Source organism: Bemisia tabaci, chromosome 6 (genome assembly GCF_918797505.1).
Source record: "Bemisia tabaci chromosome 6, PGI_BMITA_v3".
Taxonomy (NCBI): Eukaryota; Metazoa; Arthropoda; class Insecta; order Hemiptera; family Aleyrodidae; genus Bemisia; species Bemisia tabaci.
In genome coordinates, this window is record NC_092798.1 from 52,828,628 (window position 1) to 52,852,980 (window position 24,353).

At 40.2% G+C, this 24,353-nt stretch overlaps 1 protein-coding gene and 1 long non-coding RNA gene across 6 annotated transcripts; both read left to right on the forward strand.

Moving 5' to 3' along the window:
- The first annotated feature begins 2,272 nt into the window (after positions 1-2,272).
- On the forward strand, positions 2,273-5,935 carry LOC109042044 (uncharacterized). Of its 3 annotated transcripts, none has more exons than XR_011900113.1 (3): positions 2,273-2,404; positions 4,024-4,865; positions 5,717-5,935. It is a non-coding gene; the product is annotated as an uncharacterized lncRNA (long non-coding RNA). The 3 variants fall into 3 exon arrangements; XR_011900114.1 differs by having other exon boundaries at positions 2,286-2,448; XR_011900116.1 differs by lacking the exon at positions 2,273-2,404 and adding an exon at positions 2,629-2,643.
- Positions 5,936-17,866: 11,931 nt separating this feature from the next.
- On the forward strand, positions 17,867-23,853 carry LOC109042040 (uncharacterized). 3 transcript variants are annotated; one of them, XM_019058602.2, is made up of 2 exons: positions 17,867-18,004; positions 20,094-23,853. In XM_019058602.2, the coding sequence occupies exon 2, from the start codon at positions 20,115-20,117 to the stop codon at positions 21,372-21,374; it is 1,260 nt and encodes a 419-aa protein (XP_018914147.2). In that variant the 5' UTR covers positions 17,867-18,004; positions 20,094-20,114; the 3' UTR covers positions 21,375-23,853. The 3 variants fall into 3 exon arrangements, with proteins under 3 accessions (XP_018914147.2, XP_018914145.2, XP_018914143.2); XM_019058600.2 differs by lacking the exon at positions 17,867-18,004 and adding an exon at positions 18,882-19,275; XM_019058598.2 differs by lacking the exon at positions 17,867-18,004 and adding an exon at positions 19,340-19,585.
- Positions 23,854-24,353: the final 500 nt, after the last annotated feature.

Sequence of the window (24,353 nt, forward strand, 5' to 3'; positions counted from 1 at the left end):
GGTGTCGTACTTAAACCAGCGATATTTAACATTAGTTCTCTTTGTGCACTCAAGTGTTTTTAAGTGAGAGCGAAAAATTGTAGTTCCGAATTGCAAAACTTACTCCAAATAGTCACTCTGCTATGAACTTTCTTAAGTTGCGAATCTACCGAACTTTTTGGTTGTTTTTTCGATAATTGTTCAATTGGACGACTTTCTCTCAAACAGAACTATGTGCAGGTGGGAAAGATGGGATGTGCTCGTTAGTGCTTGCCATAAGAATGAATGAGAATAATAAAGCGCCACTTACGTATTCGCCGCTTCAATAGCCATTCGCCGTCTTTAACTCATGAGCCCTGTGCACAACGCTCTTGACACGTGCCCACGGCTCATGAGTTTTGCATTCGGTTGGCACACAGTTCCGTTTGCTGAATTAGAAAAGCGGGATTTTACATTCTGTCAAACGGAACTATGTGCACACTCCATGAGCTGTGGGCAGGTGTCAAGTGCGTTGTGGACAGGGCTCATGAGTTAAAGACAACGAATGGCTACAGGAGCGGCGGCTACGTCACTGGCGCTTTATCATTCCCATCCATTTTCAAGGCCCAAGCACTAACGAGCACACCCCATCTTTCCCACCTGCACATAGTTCTGTTTGATAGAAATACGTCCAATTGATCAATGGCTTTTAAATTATAAGACGTCTTATTGCGAATACCTTTGATATCGCATCATGTTACAGTTCCCTAATTATACAAATTCCAAATTTGATCTTAAGAAAGTTTTAAATAACTTCACAAGTTTGTTTCGAGTGAGTATAGAGACAAAGAGTTAAAAGTTGAAGGATTATGTGCATTCTATAGACAGATCCATTATTTTATCTAAACTGCCGCACCGCGTTCATTTTTTATGCAGGGGGGTTAATTCTATCCATGAGAACGAAGGAATTTGTGTTGAAATGTGTACCATCCAATTTCTCTGTAAGAGATGGTTACTACCCAAAAACAATAATTTTAACTGAAAACGCGTAAACTGCAGCATTTACTAAAAGACGTAGATCGGCATCGGCTAGATCTTGCAAGAGGAAACATGATTTTTACTAGGATGCATAAGCCCTGCTCGTGAGTGAATTGTGGACATCTCTGAAAGAGGTAATGTTAATCCAAATGAACTTAGTTCTATGGTGTGAATCAAATTTCGTTCCGAAAAGATTGAACTCTGATGCGGTTCCCTGGAAAAATTGACGCTGCCCTGCTATTCCTTAAACGCTGCTGAGAAGAACACAATATTTTCCTTTCGCACATATATTTACAACAATTTGACTGAGTTTAGCAAAAAGGAGCCATCATACCTGGCTCATCCATGAAAGCGCCTATCTACCTGGGACTTTAATGACATATATGATGTTTCTAAAATGAACCAGAAATAGCAGTTCCGTATCGCAAAATATGTTGAAATGTATCAGGTTCGCTTGCTTACGCATAAGAAGACAGTTATTCCATTCGAAAATTTAGAAGAATCATAACTTGGTCTGCAAGACGCAACAAGAGACCAACTTTTCTGGCTCATTCATGAAGTCACCTTTCTGTATAGGGAAGTCGATTTATGATTTGTCTTTTTTCTGAGGGACTAAATAGTTGGCTCCATATCTTATTACGTAGCGCCGCTCCTTCAGCATATCGCCCTGTGCGACGCGACACTCGAAGAGAAGAGCTTAAAACGTTGCCAACTTCCCACCATGGTTTAATTTGTATCATAATATGAATAACCATAATTTCAAACAGGGCACTTGTCAGTTTAGCGATTGGTGTAGCTTAAATTGAGCAGCTTTGTCGTCAAAAACGTAGGCTTACACAAGCTATTCAAGAATCTTGAAACTTTAGACACTTTTAGAGATAAATATCATGCAGGTAAACGCCTCTGGTCCAGAGAGTAATATAAACTGAATTTTTTATAATTTTGGCAACACTAAATCAACGTCAATGAGGTCTTTATAAAATTAGCCTCTTATATTACTAGAAATAGAAAGGAAAAAAAAATCAATGAGAAATTCGTCCACGGTAAACCACAAATTTAGCCCCCCCCCCCCCCCAACCCCGTTTTTTCCTTTTTTCCCTGCACAATGCATGACAAAGCCCCCTCACGTGTAACAAATCAACAATTTCAACATATCAACATTCAACAATTGCTTTTATCAAATATCATAAAAAACAACTTTATGTATAAAAGAAAAACAATATTTTTGCTCATGCCGGCAACAGGAGGAAGTGCTTATCTGCCCATGCGATTATATTTTGTTTAAGAAGTGCCTCTTATTAGTACAGTCTGTATCGGAACGCGCGACTCACGAAAGAGTTTTAGCTGCCATTTAGTGGGTGCATATTCATCTTGTCTTGCTACCTCAACTGTCACGGTGGATTTTTTGGTATGATATTCGGTCTGTTTATCTAAATCAACCTTTTCTATTAGGTAAATAACCATTTTCTTAGGCGTAACAACTCCATTGTCCGCTGCTTTTAAATTTCTGATAACCGCTAAGCACGGTTCCCTTCAAAACAATTTGTGGCTGCGTTCTTCCTGAGATTTAGGTGAAAAGGCATTCCTGTCTTATTACGGTAATTTTGACATCGCATGCACCTACACACAGTTATTTTCAAATCGTAAGTTAAAGATCATTGATGAGTATAAAATGAGTTTCTAAATGTAAGTTTAAGGGGGAAAAATTAAATAGATGAATTATTACCGTATTTTCCTATGCAGAAAAAATCTAAAATCTTTTGGTCCCGCTAGGTTTTGTTTTGTTTTTTTGTTTTGTTTTTTTTTTTTGTATATGAAAATAATTTGTACAAGAAAAACTTTTAGATGAAATTTCATCTTTAAAAAACTTAAATGTAACTTATAAGATAAGACTTATATTATAATTTACAATTTACAATGTAGCTTAAAAACATACTGCCTCTGGATATTGAGGAGGGAAAAATACGAGGGTCGTCCAGAAAGTAAGTTTACCTGTTCAATATCTCCTAACACCAGGAAAGGTAATGAAAATTTGTAAGAAACGCTGAGAAGCCACTTCTTGCAGCTCTTAAACGCGTTATAGATCTTTAAATTTGGTTTAATAGAACTCTACAGAAGTGGGTTTTTCTGATGAACTCACCTCCTCTCCGCACGGGTCCAAAATTTCACGGCGCTTCATTCGCACGTGAGCCACTGTATCCATCGCTTATGGCAAAAAAGTGGCTTAGAGGTGGTTAAAATACATGTAAAACATAAGTGAGGACTTTTCTTAAGTGAGAAATAGCAGAATTGACTGATTTTACTCTAATTAATTGGTGGCTTCGGACTGCAGCACATGGAAATATTATATGTTACATTAGGTAAAATCGTTGATTTGTGACGATGAATTTGGTTTCGGTGTCTGAATTGAGCTCTATTGTTCGTTCTCTTACCAAGGAAGGTGACCCTAGCTGCTCAAACTCAGGTTCATTTATGGTAAAAAAGTTGTAAAAGCTGCATATGTTTCCAAATTATGCATCTTTGGCCAAATTTCTTCGAGAACAGGCAGGATAATTTGAATGCTTATAAAGGATTCAGTTAGCTATTGAGAATTAACGTTGAAAATTCTGTAAGCTTTTGCTCGAATGCAACTGATTTTGAAGTAAACACGGCTAATTCTGCTATTTCTCACTTAAGAAAAGTCCTTACTTATGTTATACTTGTATTTCAACCACCTCTAAGCCGTTTTTTTGCCATAGGCAATAGACATAGCGGCTCACTTGCGAATGAAGCTCCGTAAAATTTTGGACCCGTGCGGAGAGGAGGTGGGTTCAGAAATGCCCGCTTGTCTAGAGGTCTATTAGATTAAAATTAGAAATCTATAGCGTGTTTTAGATCTGAGAGTAATGACTTTTCTACGCTCTTTACAGATTTTCTTTACCAATCTTAGTTTAGGAGATATTGAACAGGTAAACTTAGTTTCTGGACAACCCTCGTACACCATACGCCCAAACGAATATGAAGTTCCTATGTTTCTCTTATTTACAGGCAAAAAAAAAAGCTTTCAAAAGCAGCTTCAAACCTACCAACAACCAACCATACCAACAATATAGAAGAAAATAAGGAAGAAAACCGGAGGAAAAATTTAAGCCTGAAATATGTCAGAAAACCTTACGGTAGCAACTCGTTCTCAGGATCTCTTGCCTGAGGTCCTGGATTTGCTGAATGACTGCAGTTTTTTGAACGAATGCGACACCTTTGATGAAAAATTGATAGCTGAATACAACAATTTCAAGCCTGAGAAGAGCATAGAATTGCTCCTTGAGCGGTTTTCCAGTGGAGGAAAACCTCAGCCTTTAACAGCTTTCATTGACGACATGAAAAAATTACTTTCGTGGGATTACAAGCTCAGAGTACTCGGACATAGATCTGGTAGACCTACAAGCTTAGAAGATAAGTATGGTGTGCAGTTATCGGGCAACACAACCGACGTGATAACGTATTCGCGGCTGAGATTTCTATTTCCTACCTATATCGGTTTGACGTCAGATGGACTATACGGTGAAAATAAGTGTTTTCCTCAAATGTTTGGTGCTCCTGAATTTGGAGGGCTGATACCTTCCAAGTCTTATATTGGCTCTGTTAGAGCTGAGATCATTACTGTGCACCTCTGTTGCCTAAAGCTCTTGGAACCGAAGACACCTCTAAGACTCCATCATCTGCTTTTAAAGAAGAGAATTGAAGAAGGATTGCTTTCAGACGATAAGAGGGCGCGTTTTCTGAATGCGCGAGAAATTCTTGATGCACATGGTCGCAAGACAAAAAAATTTACTCAAGTATATCGAACTATGTGTGAACTTTACAATGAAATCCATGCCGAAATCCAAGAAGTAAGTATCGAAAAACGTCCACGAATTCTTTCATGAGATCAAGTGTCTACGACTTTGTTTTCTAGTGTTTGTGAAAATTTAAAAGTTTTCAATTCTTAATCTCCTTTAAAAAAGCGTCGTCTCGAATTATTAGGCAATTTACCACACATTCTCATAATTATGGAGCTCATTTGGACGCATTTCTACTAAAATGAGTCAAGCACAGGAGGGGTGCGCTCGAAGAATGAATGGGAATTATGAAGCGCCAGTGACGTCAGCGGCGGCAACGCGGACGAGGAGATCGCGATTGCGGCACTTTAACTCATGAACCCTGTTCACAGCGCTCTGGCCACATGACCATGGCTCATGAGTTAACATACAGTCGGCACTTAGTGCCGTTTGATTTCATGTAGAATCCTACTTTTCCATTTCCCCAAAAGGAATCTGGCCCAGTTTTACATTGTTCTTTAAGCAGCTCACCACGAGCGCATCCCATCTTTCCTACACGCCTCTAGTTCTGCTCAGCAGAAATACGTCCATTAAAAGAAGCCCTAACTTTAAATTTCCCCCGAGATACTCTTTATGATTCGACAGTTAGCTAATTTAAAACCCCTATATATTTTAAGTAAAACCCTCGGTCTCAGTTTTAGATTAGCGAGTGTACACTGTACTTCCATTATTTATTGTAGGAACTAAAACTTTACGATATAACTCGCAGCTCTGTCCGCAGAGGAGGAAAGTTCGGTTGAATTCAACAAGCTTCGGTCAGTATGGCATTACTGATTTGCTATAAAGAGTAGTGATAGATGATTATTTTTTGCTTTTCTTTAGATTTTGTTTTTCTTCTATCAGATTATTCTGTTTTCTTTCAGGTTGAAAAAATAAATGGATTTAATTTTAACTATAATTTTAACTAGACAGGCACTGCTGGTGCATCGTCATATCTATGGAGCTACTTCACAAGAGAGGACCTTCATTCTGTCAAGATAAGAAATATGTATGAAGGAAGTTTTTTCTTCCTTCAAAATCTTAATAATTTGTGCTCTACCTCTAAATTCCAATTACGATTGAAAGAAATTTTTAAAAGAGTGGTTGTTTCTTTAGTTCTCTTATGCAGTTTACCTTGTTGCACATGTAAATTACTACCCAGATACTGACATCGAAGTTTACGATATCACTTAGAAATAGGATCGTCACTGACATATTGAATTGACATATTGACATATTGACATATTCTTATGCAATTTTTCTTGACGAAAAAGAAAAAAATTAAAAAAACTACTGCTCTTAAGTAAAAAAAAACTATTCGCATTGTATCCAACTCCTGCAAACTTTTAAAAGACACGTTTTTTCTTAACCTGATGGATATATATTTCTCTTTCGGTTCAGTAAAACAGTATTTCCTCAACAACTTTTTTGGATTGATTTACTATTTTCTCGAGGAAACTCCGGCAACTTCGGAACGCTACGCAGAATTTGGATTCCTGTCTTGAGTGAAACGGAATGCATTCGGAGAAATATAGTCCACACATAAGCAGCCACATCGCTGCCCCCTCCCAACGCCCCCCTCGCCCCCCGGATTTCCCCCTTTCCTTTTTTCGTTTTCCCCGGCCGCAACCGATACGAACCTGTTGTTAATAAACTGCCGCGACATCTTCGGAAACACGTGAGAAAACGCGAGCGGCCTGCGTCGAGAGGCCTGTCCGTTGACTCTTTTCAGAACACGACCCCCCTCCCCCGCCAACCCCGCCTTCCCGTCCCCCAAGATTCCCTGGATCTTCATAACTCACCGCGAATCGATGTATCGCCGGGGGAATCGACGCTTTTTACAATTATGTTTTAATCCTCTCCTTATTTAGCCCCCGACAAGTTATTAGTAATTGGTAATCTATCATTTTTCTCTCTCCCCTCCTCCCCCTCCCCGTGGCGTTGTTTTCCGCGACGGCGTCGTTGCGTATTGGACGCTCGTAAATTAGTAGTTTAATAAAACTGCGCTGAGGTTTTCCCATGCTTCCTGGCGGCTGGGCCATTACATCAAGTGCAGTGTCAACAGAGGCACTTCCCGGAGAGCTTGGGCTGCCCGGAGTCCTCGGCCCCGGCGGCTGCTCAGCTGCTCATCTGCTCATCGCCAACAGCTTCGGCTCTGCCTGGGATAGGACGAGCTTTTGCCACAGCCGCCGACCATGACGCCGCCTGTCCCATGTCCTGTACTGCCGTGCTAAGGAAAAACGCCGTATGAACATTCGAGAGTTGCCAAATTTCCTTCGATAAAACGCGTATTCTTGCGGATAGTTACGAATATTTTTCCTTGAAATTTTTAGAATCTTTAGGTGAAATTGCGAAAAAAATTATCTGACAAATTGGGAGGAGAATATTCATAATTTTACCAGAAAATTCGCGTTATATGAAAGGAAATTTGGCAACGCCTGAAGGTTCATACGACGTTCTTCCTTAACATGGCAGTGTACCCAGTCAATCAATGCTCCTTACCTGCTGCGGAATAGCCTTTAGCGGGTAGAGCTCAACCTGAGGGCGTGGTGTAGGATCTAGAAGAGCAGGGGTTGAAATCTGAGAACTTGATGATATTTTTTTTCTTATTTTCCGTTTCCCTATCATCGCTCCTTTCTCCTGAACCTTATGAGTTATGGAGCATTAATAAACTGGGCATCCAGAGTTTTTCAGAAGAGGTTTCCTACGATCATTTGGTAAATATTTTAATGAGGGTATTGTTTTAACCAAACTTTGGCCAAACATTTTGATTTGAGTACTGCTATGCTAAGGAAAACGCCGCATAAGTATTCAGGTGCTGTCAAATTTCCTTTGATGAAATAATGAATGTTCAGATAAAGTTGAGAACAATTTTCTATACATGTTTCAAGCAATTTTGCGGCTTGATCAAAAATATTTGAAAATTTTGAGGGAAATTATGCATACATTTCCTCATAAATACATATTTTATCCGGGTGAATTTGGCAACCTCTGATTGTCCGTATGGCGCTTTTTCTTAAGCTGACTATACGCTTATGAAAATTTGATCGAGTTTGACAGAAATGTGCTAAATTGCCAAACTTTGCAGCAAGAAAAAGGGGTTTGAAAGTCTTTATCCTTCATGAAACTCAGTTCTAAAGACACAGTTTGACGACTATTTTCACATTTAAAATATGTTTTCCTGACTTCAAACTTTTGATAGGAAAAGGTGTGCGACTATAGTTGAATTCAAAACTCCTCCAAAGTCTTCTCTCTCCAAAATACTTCCTGCATTTTTTTCACCACGGCCCAACTCGTCTGTTTTCGTAACCTTGATAATAAATAGCGAAAAAATTCAAGCTTACAATATTTGGACGCATTTGAATCGACAGGAACAACATCCATTCTGACACGAGCCTTGAGATCCATAAGAGTACATACCTGATAAGGCTCATGTCACAATGGATATAGTTTCTTTTGATTTAAACCCGTCCATCTGAGTATGTCCATCGAACGATCACTTCATAACTTCACTTTCTTGAAAACTTACTGATTCAAACAGAAAAAAAAAGAAAAAAGAAATCTCAAAATGTCCTCTTAAATTCGCTGAAAGTGAGCATTTCTCTTATTTGAGGGGCTTGGAGGACAAGGCGCATAAGTGCAGTTCCTGCTACATTGAGAAATGCGTGTTTAAAGTTTCAAAACTCACGGATCCTTATAGCGGAAAGAATGTTCAAACTGAATTTTTGATGCTTAAAAATTTGACTTTGAGAGCGAATTTTTCACAAGATATGAATTAAAACTATTGAACTTACAATCATTTATGAATTCTTTCAAAAATTGCACTTATGCGCCTTGTCTTACAAGCCCCTCATTTGAGCTTCCCGATTTTTTTATCCTGGCCCGTTATCGTTTTCATTATAAGTTTGGGGTCCCGGCACGTGTTTCCATCACGTCAGTGACACCTCCGATAATTAGATCAAAGTCCCCGCCCTCCTCCCCCAACCATGTCTAGGGTGCACCCGTGTTACGAAAGATCACAATAACCCCTCTCCGCTTTGAGCCTTCAGGTGCATAACGCCACATTTAAACCACGTTTCAAGTCCAAATGTAGTTGTTGCCCTCTTTCGTGGCACGACACGGTAGGCCGTGCATTCGAATTTCAGCGCTAAGCTCAGCAACACACTTGTCCGGCTTCGGCCGCGAGAGGTAGGCCTCCCCCGGGCGCGCCTGTCTTGGGTGTTGCCTAGCTGAAAGGTGCCACGGCCGGCGGCGCACAGTGGGTCAGACTCAGACTCAGATATGATGTGGCAACTATAAAAGCATCTAATTTTATTAATACGAAACGTAGAAGTTTGAAATTATTTTCATCGGCTTTTCCGTTGAATTCTCTTTAAGAAACACCTCTTGAAATGTTTGATGTGATGAAGGCTACATCAAAATTTGCAATTTTAGTATGGAATTTTAGGTCCAACTTCTGTTGATCTTTGTGCGGCGGCGAGGCGGTGGGGCGGTGGGAGATGAGCCTTCAGCTTTACTCGCTAGCTGTTCACCCGTGCTTATTACTGCGTGAGCTTTATAGCTTTTGGGGCTTCCTTCACACAGCCCCCCTTCCTATTCCTCACCACGAGCCCCTGAGCTGAGACGACCGCTCTGGCTCTTGCTCTGCCCTCGTTAATACTCTCGCCCTAGCGCCATCGTGCCTCGAATCTCAATATCGCACTGTCCGCTCTGCCGTCCTAAGGAAAAACGTTGTATGAGCCTTTCGACGTTGCCAAATTTCCCCTGGCAAATCACTAATTTCCAGGAAAATTTTAGAATATTTGTCTACCAATTTCTCAGATAATTTTGTTTGTACTTAGATCTGAAACGCCTGGAAATTTCAAGGAAAAATATTTATAATTTTCCTCAAAAATAAACATTTTACTGAAGAAAATTTGGCTAATTTCGAATGTCTATACGGCGTTTTTCCTTTAGCGCTACCCACCGTGTTTCTGAAACTCTTAATAGATGTGATGTTAAAGTCAACTGGACTACATTTTGAAATTTAGAATTATAATACTTGGCTCATTTTAGAAACAATGTATGTTCTATTAGTTTCATATGAGTGTTTTTACAAACGAGCCAGAAATTTTAGTACCTAATCGCAAAGTGTAGTATAAGTGAAGTGGGCAAAGTAGGTCGTTTCAGAGAAAGCGCTAAGAAGTGATTAAATCAATTTTCATCGGATTTCAGAATGTAAATGGCAGAGGTTTCCGAATTTCTTCCTTTAATGCCAAAATAATATGGTCAAGGATTGTAAATTTTCAAAAATGTGAAAAGATGTGTCATTTACCACATCAAGCTTTGAGACTGATGGGCGGTATGCTTGTTGTTGAAAATTTCCGAAGAAAAAGATTCCAGATTTTTAATTTAGAAGGCGTTCGCAGGTATTATTTCAATATTCAATAGAAGATATCCGAAAACCTCTAGACATGCACGCCCTGAAATCCGACGAACATTGATTTATTTTCCATTGAAATAACTTTCGTTGTTTTGTCGACTTCAACAACACATTTATTATGAGTCTCTATAGGGAAAAAGGAAATTGTTAAGCAAAGTAGCCACATCCATGTAGTAAAAAAACCCACTATTGAGGGACTAGTGACAACTGTTTAGTAGGGACGCAAAAAATATTGAAGGGAACCTAACTCGAACAATTCGGGAGAGAAAAGTCAAATTAAAAAATGAAGCCGGATTACGTCTCTGCAACCTTGTTCTGTGTTGCTCACGCAACCTTTAAAGCACCACTACAAAGGAGACAAACGGAAAAGAACACGATATGGAAATAGAGCAAGGGAAAGGACGCGCATTGATGCGGCGCAGAGATACAACTATTCGTGCTTGATGGATGCCCGTGTTGTATCTACAAAATTGAAGGCGCGACAGCGCGAAGCGTGAACGCGTAATTCTCCGCTCTATGCTTTAATTAAGGTGTCGCTCAAGAAGACAAAAGTTGGAAGTAGATATAGCAAAAGCCACCCAAGGCTCCATTAAACTGCATAGTTACTTACGTGTTTTTAATGCTTCTTGAGATGCGCCCCATTTGATAATTGCAGTTTCTGCTTGACTAACAATCTAATGTTATGAGGAGGAATAACGTAAAGTTGTTCCTGCTAATTTCCTGTGGACGGTGCCATGGACATTGTTGTCGTTCGAAATTCGTTGAGCAGCATAGCCTGATCTAGTACTTTGGATGATAAATTAGTTAATTGTAATTTTTAGCTGAACAGCTGAACTATGGTCGTAAGTAATCTCCTGTCAAAAGAAAATGAGGGGAAACGATACAAATGAAATTTGTACCAAGTTTGTGGATAAGGCGGATTTTAACTTTCACATTAGGTCTGATGGAGGGATGAAATTACGCATCATATATCCCTGGTTTCAAAATAATTTCGGCTGGTTGATTTCCACTGAACTTGAACTCGCTATACATGCTGCGTTAGACACTAAAAATTTCCAGCTTCTTTTTTGAAAAAAAAAGTTATTTGCGTGGTGGATGGTTGGGTGAAAGTGCGCACTGCAAATTTATATCCTCCTGAATTAATCTCAAATCGTGAAGTCGATTTTCAAAATAAGCTTTTTAGACATTGTGGCATCTCATTTCCCGATAACTTTTTTCTAGAGGGTAGTTGCGATGCACATTCGCATTTACACGTATCCATTCATTTACAGGGATAGCAATAACACTATGCGGTTTAGTGAAAGCAAGCGGACCCGAACGGAAAACCAAGGTCACCAGGCTTTGGTATACATTTCTGCGGTTATGTCATCATTCAGCGGGATAGGTTTTTATTTCCAAGGACCTCAAACTATAATTATACTAGAAACAGATTGATCGGTAACGTGCATTACACTTGGGTAATTTTAAACCATTCCTAGGGGTTTTGTCGTGTCTCGCACGATCCCCCAGAAAAAAGAAAGGAAAATAATTCAATTAATAAATGTAAAGGAAAGAATCTCAACACTTTCAACATCCTGGTTTCGTAATACTATTAGGGAAAGACTCTTTAAGGGAGTAAAGACTTTTGCAATACAACTAGACCAGAGGTGACTTTTAAAATGAATGTTTTCTTGATTTTGTATTGAATATCTTACAAAACTCAAGCAGATACTCAAACAGATTTATGTGTCGTATCTTGTGTAAAATTTTGCGAGAAAAACAAGAGTGCCACCGCTTTTCTCTGAAACGAACTCTAAAGCTCAAAAAAGCTCTCAAAGTTGAGGCCAAAATAGAGAAAATCCCCAAGCAACGCTGAGAGTCTATCTCAGTCATTCTCTCTGTGCAGTAGAGATAGCGAGCTAATACAATAGAAGCGTTGCAACTTTGTTTGGAGACTCCAAAACTGGAATCGAGGAAATCATGCCGGTGTTATTGCTCCCTGTCTATGCATATAGAGTTTGACTAGATATAAATGAGGAATTCTCTCCATTATGGCCGCAAATTTAAGAGCTTTTCTTGAGCTTAGGTGTCCGTCTCAGAGAAAGTAAAAGGAGCCGTCGTGTTTCTCGTACAATTTTAAGTGAGAAAAATTACTTAAATTGCAAATCCCTGACACAGACCATCGATTCACTGACGAAGGAATGCAACTCCATTCCACGGTCACACAATCGACCCAACAATTCGATTTTTCAAAATAAATATGACGGTCCAACTTCTGCTCAACATTTTGCTGATTTTGGGTCATAATCAGAAGAAAAATCACTGACATTTTTAGCCGTAAATGCCAAAAAGTATCCTAATTTAACGACAATTTGCGAGGGAAAATTTTGGGACGTTGAAGTTTAATTACGTTTCGTTTAGGAATCGACGACCTAGTAGCTCCACTGGATGGTCTTGTACCTTACGAACGGGCACAAAATATCGATCGTTTTAAGTACAATTAAAGGGACAAAAATTCATCGTTGCCAAGTTGTAGGAATCACCGCCACTAATGTGACAGAGCTTTTGCGGAGCCACGCAAGAGAATTTTCCTGGAAAACAGCAAGTGAGAAAGACGCACACATGGACACGGCACGTCCCTCCCCCATGCGCAAGGGCAGGGAATCATCTTGGTCACGGGGCGGTGGATTCTGGGTAAAAAAAAAGCTCGGCTTCCCTGTGTCCTGTGTCCGGTGCGTGGAGCGTCCTGTGTTGTATTCAGGAAACGTCCCGGTGTTGAGCGTTGTAGGCTCCATTGTCACATCGCGTGACGCGATTCTCCGAATTTACATTCGCAACGCGCCAATCGCCGCCTCATCTCGTCTCTACTCCGACGTAAGGGCGTATCTTTATTCCCACATGAACCCTGAAAGCATGGCGTTAAATGGAGATCAGGGCTCACGTGGAACTCGAGATACGTCGTAACGTCGGAAGGACGACAAACTGCAGCGTCGGTCGTGTCATCGCGCCGATTCGTCCACCGTCCGGCCGCAGAACCGACTCACACCCGACGCACAGTAACAAATGGACCTCATTTTGCAAGTCGGAGCTACAATTTCTGGCTCATCGGTAAAAGCATGTATGTGCATAGGGAAAGTAATGGCACATACGTCATTCCTAAACTGAGCCAGGAATTGAAGTATCTAATTGTAAAATGTAGTTCATATGGATTGCATTTCGCAAAAAAGAAACCAAGAGCACTCCAATGTAGCTAAAATTGGGCAACTTTTTTTACCTTGCAAATATAAACTGATCATCTTATCTTTACTCTCGATAAACTATGAATTCAAGACAGAAATCACATAAATTTAATTCTTTCTATGATTTCAGTAATTTTATGCAAATAATGTAAGCTGCACAATCCTATCAACACTGGAATGCTTTTGGTTCCTTTTTGCAAACTGCGATCCATATAATCTAAAAAATGCAATATGAGCCGTCAAGCGTTGCCAAAATGCTTTCGAGAAAACACAAACGTGCTGGAAAACTTGTGGATGTATTTTTCTCCAGATTTTTCACAGAAATCCTTTTGGATGCGTCAGTAGCTGCTCGTATTATATTTGCATGCGCAAGTAGTGAAATCAGTGTCCTGAGTTGGGTTCAGATTGAATAAGCAACTAAGTAAACTGCGTGGCAAAGGTATAACGGAAAAATGAAGGCGCCCCAGCCGGTATCATGATTTTGAAGTATTTCACAGAGGAAACCTGCATTGCTTCGATGAGAATTATTGGAATTTTCCAAAGCGATCCCCGAGTGACTTGCAAGTTTTGCCGGTGATTATTAACTGCCTGAGACACAGCAATAATGTCAGCGGACTCAAAATGATTGTGCTACTACAAATGGAACATCTTAACTTTGATTAAAAACCTAAGTATAGTCTGAAAATCTGCCTGAGTATGGTGCAATACTAAACATTTTGGAGTAAAAGTTTGTGCCGGAGTCTATATGACCCCCAAAAACCGAACGATATGAATGCGGAGCGGAGTCTATTCTCCTTGCGGATTGACATACATTATTATAGAGCAGAATCTACTCTTTTTGTATATTGTCACATACTTTTATGGTGCTAATTTCACTACACGTTCATACCACTCGAATTTATGGGGTTCTGTATAGACTTTGGCATAGGATTTCACTCCTTGATTTTTAACGGTGTGTGTTATGACTGACTTATCTCCGTGTGGTTGGATTGACGATCCGCCGTTTTCCCGTGCGAAGGAACGGAACTCCATTCCATTGGTGCAAATTGACTCTTACAATTCAATTTTTCAAGAGAATGTACCTGCGCAATTTTTAACAAAAATTTGTCTGATTTTGCATGACATCAGAAGTAAAATCAGTGAAATTTTCAGTTAGAACTGCTCAGTATTCTCCTGGTAAAAATGCAATGGAGAATTTGCACACAAAAATTGTATTGCTTTATCTGAGAGTGCCTAATGAGCTGAGTTCGCAGTATTTTTCATAATTTTTTTCTGACATGGGAAATTGGAGAAAAATATATTTAAAAGTGAGAAAATGTACCGCCTTGTGGCGTCATCTGGTGGCATTTTCCATGTAAACACATACATTTTAACAGTTTCGGTTATTTTGTCATGTTTTCTTCAATAATCGTTCAATTCAGAAACCAAGGATATCCTCGTACTCAGTTTTCCTAGCAGTATCATTTTAAAGATGAAATTCACAAAATTTAAGACACCTGCAAATTCTCTATTTTCCGAAAGGCAATTTGGCAACATTGAAATTCAGTTACGTTCTTCCGTGAGGGGAACGAAGAATCTTTGGACTTTGAGCCAAGTTCGGCGGGTGTACGGTGCATGGTGCGGCGCGGGTATGTATATAAATGTATATTTGCGGAGTGAATGAAGAACGAGGGATAATTACTGGCAACAACAAGAGCGAGAGCTGGGGCTGAGAGTGGCCGGGAAGGTGACGACACGGCCCCGGCTACGGCTTGGTCGGTGTCGGTCCTGTTCCTCGCTTTTCCGAGAAGACGGCCAAGGTGAATAACTTTGATAGGCTCAGGCACTTGACACTTCCCACTTCCCCGCACTCGCCACTCGTCATCCGCAACTTGCGCCGCCGACCAACTCCCCAGCTAAAACCGCCCAAGTCCCATGTGATGTCTTGGAAATCGGTGTGGTTTCTGCGGTCGCTGTGGAAGCCATCGCCTCCGCGCTCTTAACCTCACCACCGTCGGATCGCACCTCGTCATAATCTTCAGACCCGTGCAAACCCCGTGTTGGTTAGACCATGGCGAAGGAAAAGGTTGGTTGTGCTAGCTATAGAATAGTGGTTTGATAATTGGACTATCTCTATCAAACAGAACTATGTGCAGGTGGGAAAGATGGGGTCTGCTCGTTAGTGCTCGGGCCATAAGAGTGAATGGGAAATATAAAGCGCCAGTGACGAAGCCTTCGTCTTGGCTCTTCGTGGTGGGCATTAACTCATGAGCCCTCTTCACAACGCTCTAGACACATGCCCATGGCTCATGGGAACCGCATTCAGTTGGCTCACAATTCCGTTTGCTGAATTGGAAAAGCGGGATTTTACATTCTATCAAACGGAACTGTATGCAAAGTGTATGAGCCTGACATGTGTCTAGAGCGTTGTGAACAGGAATCATGAGTTAATGCCCACCACGAAGAGCCGCGACGACGGCTTCGTCACTGGCGTTTTGTGCTTCCCATTCATTCTTATGACCCGAGCACTGACGAGCAGACCCCATCTTTCCCACCTGCACAAAGTTCTCTTTGATAGAAATACATCAAATTTGACTACATTTTGCAATTGAGAAGCATAATTTCCGGCTCAGGTCAGAAACAGTGTATATGTATCATTAATTTTCCCTACGTACATAAGAGCACAGAGAGCCGTGAGTACAGAGAGTGTGAGTTTTTACAGATGAGCCAGAAGTTGTAGTTCCTAAATGCAAAATAAAATCCAATTCAAAATTACGGATAAGGCACCCGGGCCGGATTTACCCACTTGCCGCCCATGGGCCGCCTGTATTTTGCCGCCCCCTTCTCATTCGTTTTGAAACATCAATAAAAACCATCAAGTGAACGTGCCAGCGGGGGTGGTGTGCATTAGACGCGTTTCCTCGTGTTGGAAACATTTTTTGGGAAAGCCCTGTCAACACTAATAGCAAAAATTCACGGAACTTTGCGCGAACGTTAAGTTTTGTAAACCTATCTCTGAGTGGACAAGGCCTTCCATTCATAAGAAATGAACGAACAAATTATGAAAGAACAAACATAAATGTGGACCAATGATTTTAACTTCCGCCGCCGCGCCGCGCAGACCGCACCGTGTTTGGAAGCAATGCGTGAAGTATTCACGCAGTCTTGTAGGCGCTATGCGTTTCACGCTGACCGCAGTGACCGCTTTGTGTTTGATGCAATGCGTGAAGTATTCGCGCAGTCTTGTAGGCGCTAATATGTGTTACATACCGACCGCCGCGCCGAGGGCTTCTCCTTTTCATCTCAAGTCCTCGTCATCATTTCTCTCTCAGTCCCAGTTCCTGGCCAAATTGCGTGTTTGGTCTCTCTCTTAACTCGATTAATTAAAGGTGCTGTCTCTTGCATCACCGAAAGACGACAAAATTAGAAATTACTATACTCTCAGGAAATGAGAGATTTTGTTTGTAATTTTTTTCTAAATCCGATTTTTTTTATACCTACATTTAAAAAAAATTGCAAACTTTGCCGCCTCCTAGATTTGCCGCCATGGGCCTCGACATAATTTGGTTTCTCTTCCTAGACATAGCAATATCTATGCATGCTAAGAAAAAACTCTTTAAAAGTTACGATGGAAGTATCGCAAGTGAAAGGAAGTATGAGGAGCACTCGTGCCCGACTGGAAGAAGACATAGGGACTGGACCGGTGAGTAATTAAAAGTGCCGAATTGAATGCGTAGGAAGAGGGACAAAGCGGGCTTCGGGGATAAAGACGTCATTCATTAGATAATTAAGCGGCGGATTAAAAAGGCCCTGGCACGGGGGCCCCAAGCAGACACCGTGGGGGCCGCCGCCGCTGCCACTCGCCTCCAAAAGACCCGCGGGCACCAGCCCCCCCCCGGGCTCCGTGGCTCATTTTCGGATGATTGTCTGTCCCGACCCGCAGCATCTTGACTCGTCATTTCACGGATGTTTCTGTCATCCGCTCCCTTCCTCCATTTCTGCCAAATATCCAGTTTAAAACTCAACCCTTTCATGGATATTTTTGACGGATTGCCATTGGAATATTAAAACAAATAATTGCGATTCTCATTGAAACTATATACACTACTTAATTACTAAAAATTGGCCACCCGCGGGAATATAAAATTATTTCTACTCTATTTCGAAAAATATAAGTACTCATAAAGTTGTCTGATCAAACTAATTATGCAGGCATTGGAGTGTGCGGTTCAAAAAACGCAAGTTCAAGAAAAACATCTCTACCTTTTCTAATAACAATACTCAAGGCTTGAAACTGTTGTGTTGAAAAAGCAGTGAGTAGTGACCAACATTAACCGTATGACACATTCCGTATAATCTCCTCTTACGTTTCAATTTTTCAACAGAGATTATGCAACACTCTACCTCGGGATTTTGTGAGTGTGTTCTTTGCAATCTAGGGTGCACTCAAGAAAAGTTGCAGTGCGTCATGTTACTTGTTTAAGTGCCTGTCAAAAAGAAATTATTCACGATAGAAAATTAGGCAACGTAAAATGCGGTCAAGCTGATTCTAGGTAACCGTCTTTTCAACATTACGCTCTATATTAGCATATTAATTAACGATACATCAAATACTTATTGTACATGATACACTAAGAGTGTGTCCTCTGTTAAAATCCAAATTCAAATCATTCGATACACCGTGATAAAAATTGCTCTTTTGAGGGTATATGCTCCTCGCGCCGAGGTTTCTTTTCCGTGCACGTTCATTTATTAAAGAAAAAGTTTGCGCGAGCACCAGAAAAACTAATGTAATGAAATATTATGGTGAGGTTGGATGATTACCCATTTTACCTTGCTTGGAGGGTAAATTATCTCTCTTTTTCACATTTTCAAGGAGATTCTTGTTGTAAGCTATACTAGAATCTTTTTTTTACTAACCGCCTCCTTGTAACGTATAGAGTAATAGACGCCAGTACAACTTCATAGAAAAACCACATGTGCATCGATTAGTTTTCACGTGCACCAAAATAGGTTATTGTATTGTTATTTTTTGGCCCAATTTGATAAGATCTACTTTTTTAGGAACGGAAAATCTCAGTTACGTCAAGACTAAAACCGTTTGCAGCCTTTGTGAAGTTGTGATTGTGGCTCAAAGACAGTCACGGAGGGCACTGGAGCAAAAAATGAGAATCCAAAGAGATCCATTTCAATTTCAATTTCATATTTCTCTCCTTGCTACGTTCTCCAAAATGGGATTATGTCATTCATTACCTTTATCAATTGCATTTTTGATAAAACTTTAGTGTCTGGATTGTTGAATCGTTATTGAATGGCCTCGATCGATATATATCGAATGCTATATAGACAATGGTAAAGATAGGGAGTTATCGAGCAAACCCATTCGATAAGACGTCAACAATCGACCCGCTAGTCTAAATTAGTATGACACTTCATAGATGATGCGTCGATATGTACAAAATAGTCAGATTGTCACATAAACTTACAAGTAGCCACGGTACTTTGTCCTGTGTGAGTGAAACTTGCTTTCGTTGCACCGCGTGTGACGATGCAGACCAAGTTTTACGACTCATTTACGAAGAAAATTTTAAATGATTTTTTTGAAATTGTGGCGAATGGATCATCCCTCTCTAAGTTCAAATGTCATTTATGAATTTCTTTGAGCCTTCTAAAATGAAAAAAGTGAAAATTCAAATTCTTCTCAACTGAAAATTCAAATAAAATTGATAATGTCTGGCACAGAAGTTAAATTGTAACAAGGAATGACAGAAAGAGAAGGGGACCTGCCAATGATGCCCTTTTGTATGAGTGGTCCAATTCAAGAGTAAGTGTTTGTTTAATCGTTTATTCATTACAAAAAGCGCTCAATCAATAGTTTTTTCGTCTATTACTTTTAATCGATTGTGAAATGATAACCATCGGCTCTAGGAATTAAACCATCCAAAAATTGCCTATTCTGTAGCCAATTCATTTGCACTCGATTTATTTTTTATTTAAAAACAAACAAATCACACAATTCATTTCGTGAAGTGAGCTTGTATTAAATTTCAATCAATATAAAATTACCTGTTTTTAAAAGTGATAAAATGAGTAATTCTAATAATTTGAATATTACTCCTCTGGACAACATTCCGGTTTGTATTTTAGCCATCTTTTCAGCGATTTTATTTTAATCCAGACGAATGTTTGATCCTCCTGTTCGGAATGCAATGCCGATTGGCTGTCATGAAGTGGCAATTTAAGGTCATTCTAACCATTATGATAACGCACTGAAAGGGGGCACTCTATCCGGAAACTTTTTATCGCCCTTCACGAAGCAAAATATTTCAATGAGCTCACACCCTTTTAACAAAAATGATTCCCAGCTATTTATAATTTTTGATTTCGAAGTGATTTATGTGCTCCATTAAAAAATAATTTTACCCATCATCAGCGTCAAAATTTTCATTCATTAATCAATTTTGAGCTGAAATAGTAGACTATAAGTGATGAATGGGAAAATACAACATTTTTGTCATTATTTAAGATTGTCGAATTTCGCACGACATGTAATATTTTTAAATTCGATTCAGAAATATTCTCGTTTTCATTGATGCCATGTCTAGCGGTTTATTGATTCATCAAGCCTGTCTTTGGTTCCAGGCACACTTAAAGTTGAAAAAAATGAAGCGACCTAGAATGGACATTGTGAACCTTTCACCTAAAAAGATATGTCGATCTGAAGATCAGCGGAATGAGGTTCTCCAAAAAACGAACGACGAGGAAATAATACAACACCTATCACACTCGTGGACACTGAGCGGTTTCAACGGACTAAGAGCATGCAGGAGTTTTTTGTTCACGGCGGATTTCGGCGTTTTCAACGAACTGGTCGAAGCTACTTATCATCAGCTGTGTACCATGAGTCCCCAATACACCCAGAACATCTCCATGGGTATGTTCATGTACTACTGCGGGGTGGCCCTTTGGTACCGATTGTATGCCATAAGGTACGCTCAAGGCGGCGACACTTCCTGGATGTTTTCTGTCATGAAATGTGTCATGCCCGATCAGTTCGCACTTCCAAAACCGATTTGCGAGTTTCTCGACGCTGTCGGTGATTTCACCGAGCCCAGTGGTATTTTTTGGAAGCTGACTTTTCCCGATATGAACGAGCACAGTCATTTCGGTCAAATGGCGGCTGGTTCGTTTTACAAGTATCTGGCCTATCCAGCGCCTGCTGTTCTCATAGCCACACTCAAACAGGAATTGGACGTATTCACCTTAGCGCAAGTACCTTACTCGAATTGGCGGCTCCGTTCGATAGACTACGAAGGCTGTCCCTCTGACGCAGTTTTTAACGCAAATGTCTGCGGTTATTACGTTCCACCACGTGCGGCGATTTACGCTGTCACCCCTGATGACGTCATCACACAACGACTAGCCAATGCGTTAGATACGCTTACGGATCCAAATGTCTCTTTGAATCCTCCCTGGGTGGTCCCTGAGTTATTGACTTACATCAGTGATGCTAATGTCACTTTAATCGAAGATTATTTTATGGAGAAAAATTATAAGAATGAATCTAACTTTGGGTCTATCGTCCAGATAGGATTCGTAAAATTTCCTGCGAAGACGGAACATGACACTCCTTCGACCCTCAACGATGTGTTGGGATGTTCTTCGTTCCATATTTCAGACGACCTCAGCAAATTAATACCAGTATTCCGGTTGAGAGCTGATAGAGTGGTTTCTTTAAAGTCGTATCCTTACAATTTTAAGAATCACAAAGCCGTCCCTCCCTACTGGTCCGAAAACATCAACGCCAATTTCAACAATACTTACGCGCGAAAACGACTTAATTTGCCGGTTTTTTGCACCAGCTGTGTAGATCGGCAGCTCGCTGTTGCTCAGTACGTCGAAAGTTTCTCTGAAGAAAGCTGACGTTGAATATGTTTCGTCGTTTCCCAGACGAACAAACGTAACTCCATTCCGAGGTTGTGAATTTGATTTAAAAAAATTCGATTTTGAAAACAGATGATTGTGCAAAGTCTGTCCAAAATATTGCTGATTTTTTCAGAAGAAAGACCTAATTTTCAAAGAGAAATGTCCAACACTTTCTTGGCAAAAATTCAACTAACGAATGGAAATTCTGCTGTATTGAAAAATAGTTACGTTTTTTCATCTGAAAAACGATGAGTTGTCTTGATTATTCAACTGGATGAATTTATTTCAGGGAAAAGCTTACCTTCTTTTTTAAAGTATGCTGGCTTTGAATTTGAAGAAAATCGTGCCAGATATTAAAAAACGCAAGAATAATTCATTTTAAATTTATTTTACTTGTGCGTTGTATCAATGTATTGACCACTTGTACATACAGGGTTATTCAAAAGTCACGCACCTCTAGCCATGAGGTATGGGTGGCCATTTGAAATTTTTGAGTTGCCCCCCCCCCCCCTCCGAGGGGATCTAAAACTGGAAAGTACCTAAAAAATTTTCCCCCTCGATTTGAGGAAAAACGTCTTAAACCGCAAATTGATATCATAATTAGAACTAAAGTTATGGCCAGTGATGCGTGACTTTTGAATAACCCTGTATATGTTTAAAATTTTTGCAAATTTTCTTCTTCTCACTTGAAAGTTAATCGTAAAAACAAGCAAAGTCGTAAATCATGCCCCCTCTAGCCATTTCAATCTTGACAATAATATTATTGATCAGATGACACAAGGTCAATTTATAAGATACCTGATTCTAACCCTCTCCTGGTTTCTATTAACCCACCCCCGAACTTGTTCCCTACACCGTTTTCCAGTAATACTGTTCCGTGTGAAGTTAAGGAAACATTTTAAAGGAGGTGATAACACATCGGTGCTAAGTATACGGGCATGACGAGTAATGTGACGAGAAGGTGACAAGGAGGATATGAAATGAGGATACGGAGCAATTACGCTGGGTCGTAATTAAAAGTAATGCAAGTAGCGAAAGAGGAAGGAAAGGAAAATGGGGGATGAGGACGGCGGGTACTCGAGAGGGTGGAGAGGGGGCACGGAAGAGAGAGAAAGGTGATAGAAATGAAGGTAGGAGGGAGGTTCACAAAGGACCGTGGCACTGCCCACTTGCATCGCGAGGTGTACGCTCATTGTGACATGAACGCGTTGCCGGGTCGCGCTCCAATTTCCTCCCATGCACTTTCCTGTAGCCTGATTTTATTGAGACGTCGTTGTATTGACATTTTACTTAAAAACTTTTTTTTTTTTTTTTTGAAAATACAATGTTCAAAATCGGCTGCACAGTTCGGCTTGTGGCGCATAACCGTGCTTTAGGCTATTCGTCCAATCTCCCCTGGCAATTCGATTCCTGTGGTTAAACTCATTCTTCAGTTTGGTTTAGTTTCAAAGTTCGGTGAGATAGAAGAGGAGCACGGATTCAAGAAGCCGAAAAGTTCAACCGGTATGGAACATCGTTCTGCTGTTTATGTGACAAAATTTGTTTGTCATTGCAAAATCTGACTAAATCTGACATTAATGCTATTGAAATTTTCATGTTTTTAAGATTATATATGAATATGATATTTCCGGCGTAAACACATTATGTGACATTTTAAGGAAAACGGAAATATTTATCACTGCGGTGGAGCTGGTCTCACAGGAAAAAAAATGTAAAAATAAGAAAGTCATGATTCATTTCTTTATCTCACACAGCGCAAATGAAAACTTCTTTTCCAGGCCATAAGTTCCATTGAATTAATTCGGCTTCAGGTATTTTTTCTCAAAAGCACACAACTGCCTCTTTATATGTCAATTAATGAGACCTTTCAATCGGATCGGGTTTAACACTTCAACGGAGAAGAACGAAGCTACGTCAAGTTGGAACTGAGAAAAAGATATTCAAAGGGGGATAGACTTCATGGGGGGGGGGGGGGGGGATACACCTGTATCCCTCCTTAGACTCAGCGTTAAAAATAAAGTCGACCCCTTAAATTAACATCAAAATACTTTTCTTGGCTTCGAATTTTTAATCTGAGAAAATGTGCACTGCTGCCGAGCTTGAAACTCCTAACTCACGATTCTTAAAAACAGAGGTCTAGGGATTTTCTATTTCATTTCGTCTAATTGCCAGTGTGTTTAGACTAAATTAAGCTTTACACGACAGTTCTTCACATATTTGTCGCCAATTATCTCCTCTTTGACAAATGCCAAACGATTCCTCTTCACATTGACACTCATGTTTGGTGTGCGGATATATAATACTTTTTCGCTTTTTCAATCAAAGTCAATAAAGTCCTCAACTTTGCAATAAACTGCCGACCTGTGTATACTATGCAGCGGCTGCAGCACCTATGAGAACTTCATCCCTAAAGTGTGGCTGGAATCCGCAGGTCTTTTTGCAGTAAATTGACGATCAGAACCCTTATTTCTAAAAAGACAGATTATTTTGAACTCCGCCAACATAGTCAGTTCTAAAATTAGGTTGAAATTCTTACACTGGTACGGACATAATCAAATTTCCTTCATTTCGACGAGTATGCAATGTGCATCCCGGAACGAGCGAATAGTTGCATGTAGAAATGAAATATCAAGCAGAATCTAGGCTGCCTAATCTTGCATGGTAAAGTGGGAAAGCGAATGAAATTCTTTTGAGGTTCCGGTATCCTACGGTGGACAACGTTAGTATCTACTTTGAAAAAAGTCTGATGCATGTCGCGCTGTATAGAAAGTCTGTTTAACTCCAATTAAGGCTGACTTCACACAATCAAACTGAGGTCTTCAAAGTGGATGAGTCTATTTTGTAGCCTTTTTATTGAGCAATTCCGGTTATCGACTTCCAATTTTGAAAACCGCATTTTAATCGTGTGAAGCCGCCATTAAAGAAGTTGCCCCAATTTTTCAGTCAGACGGATTTGAACAGAATCATAATAATCAC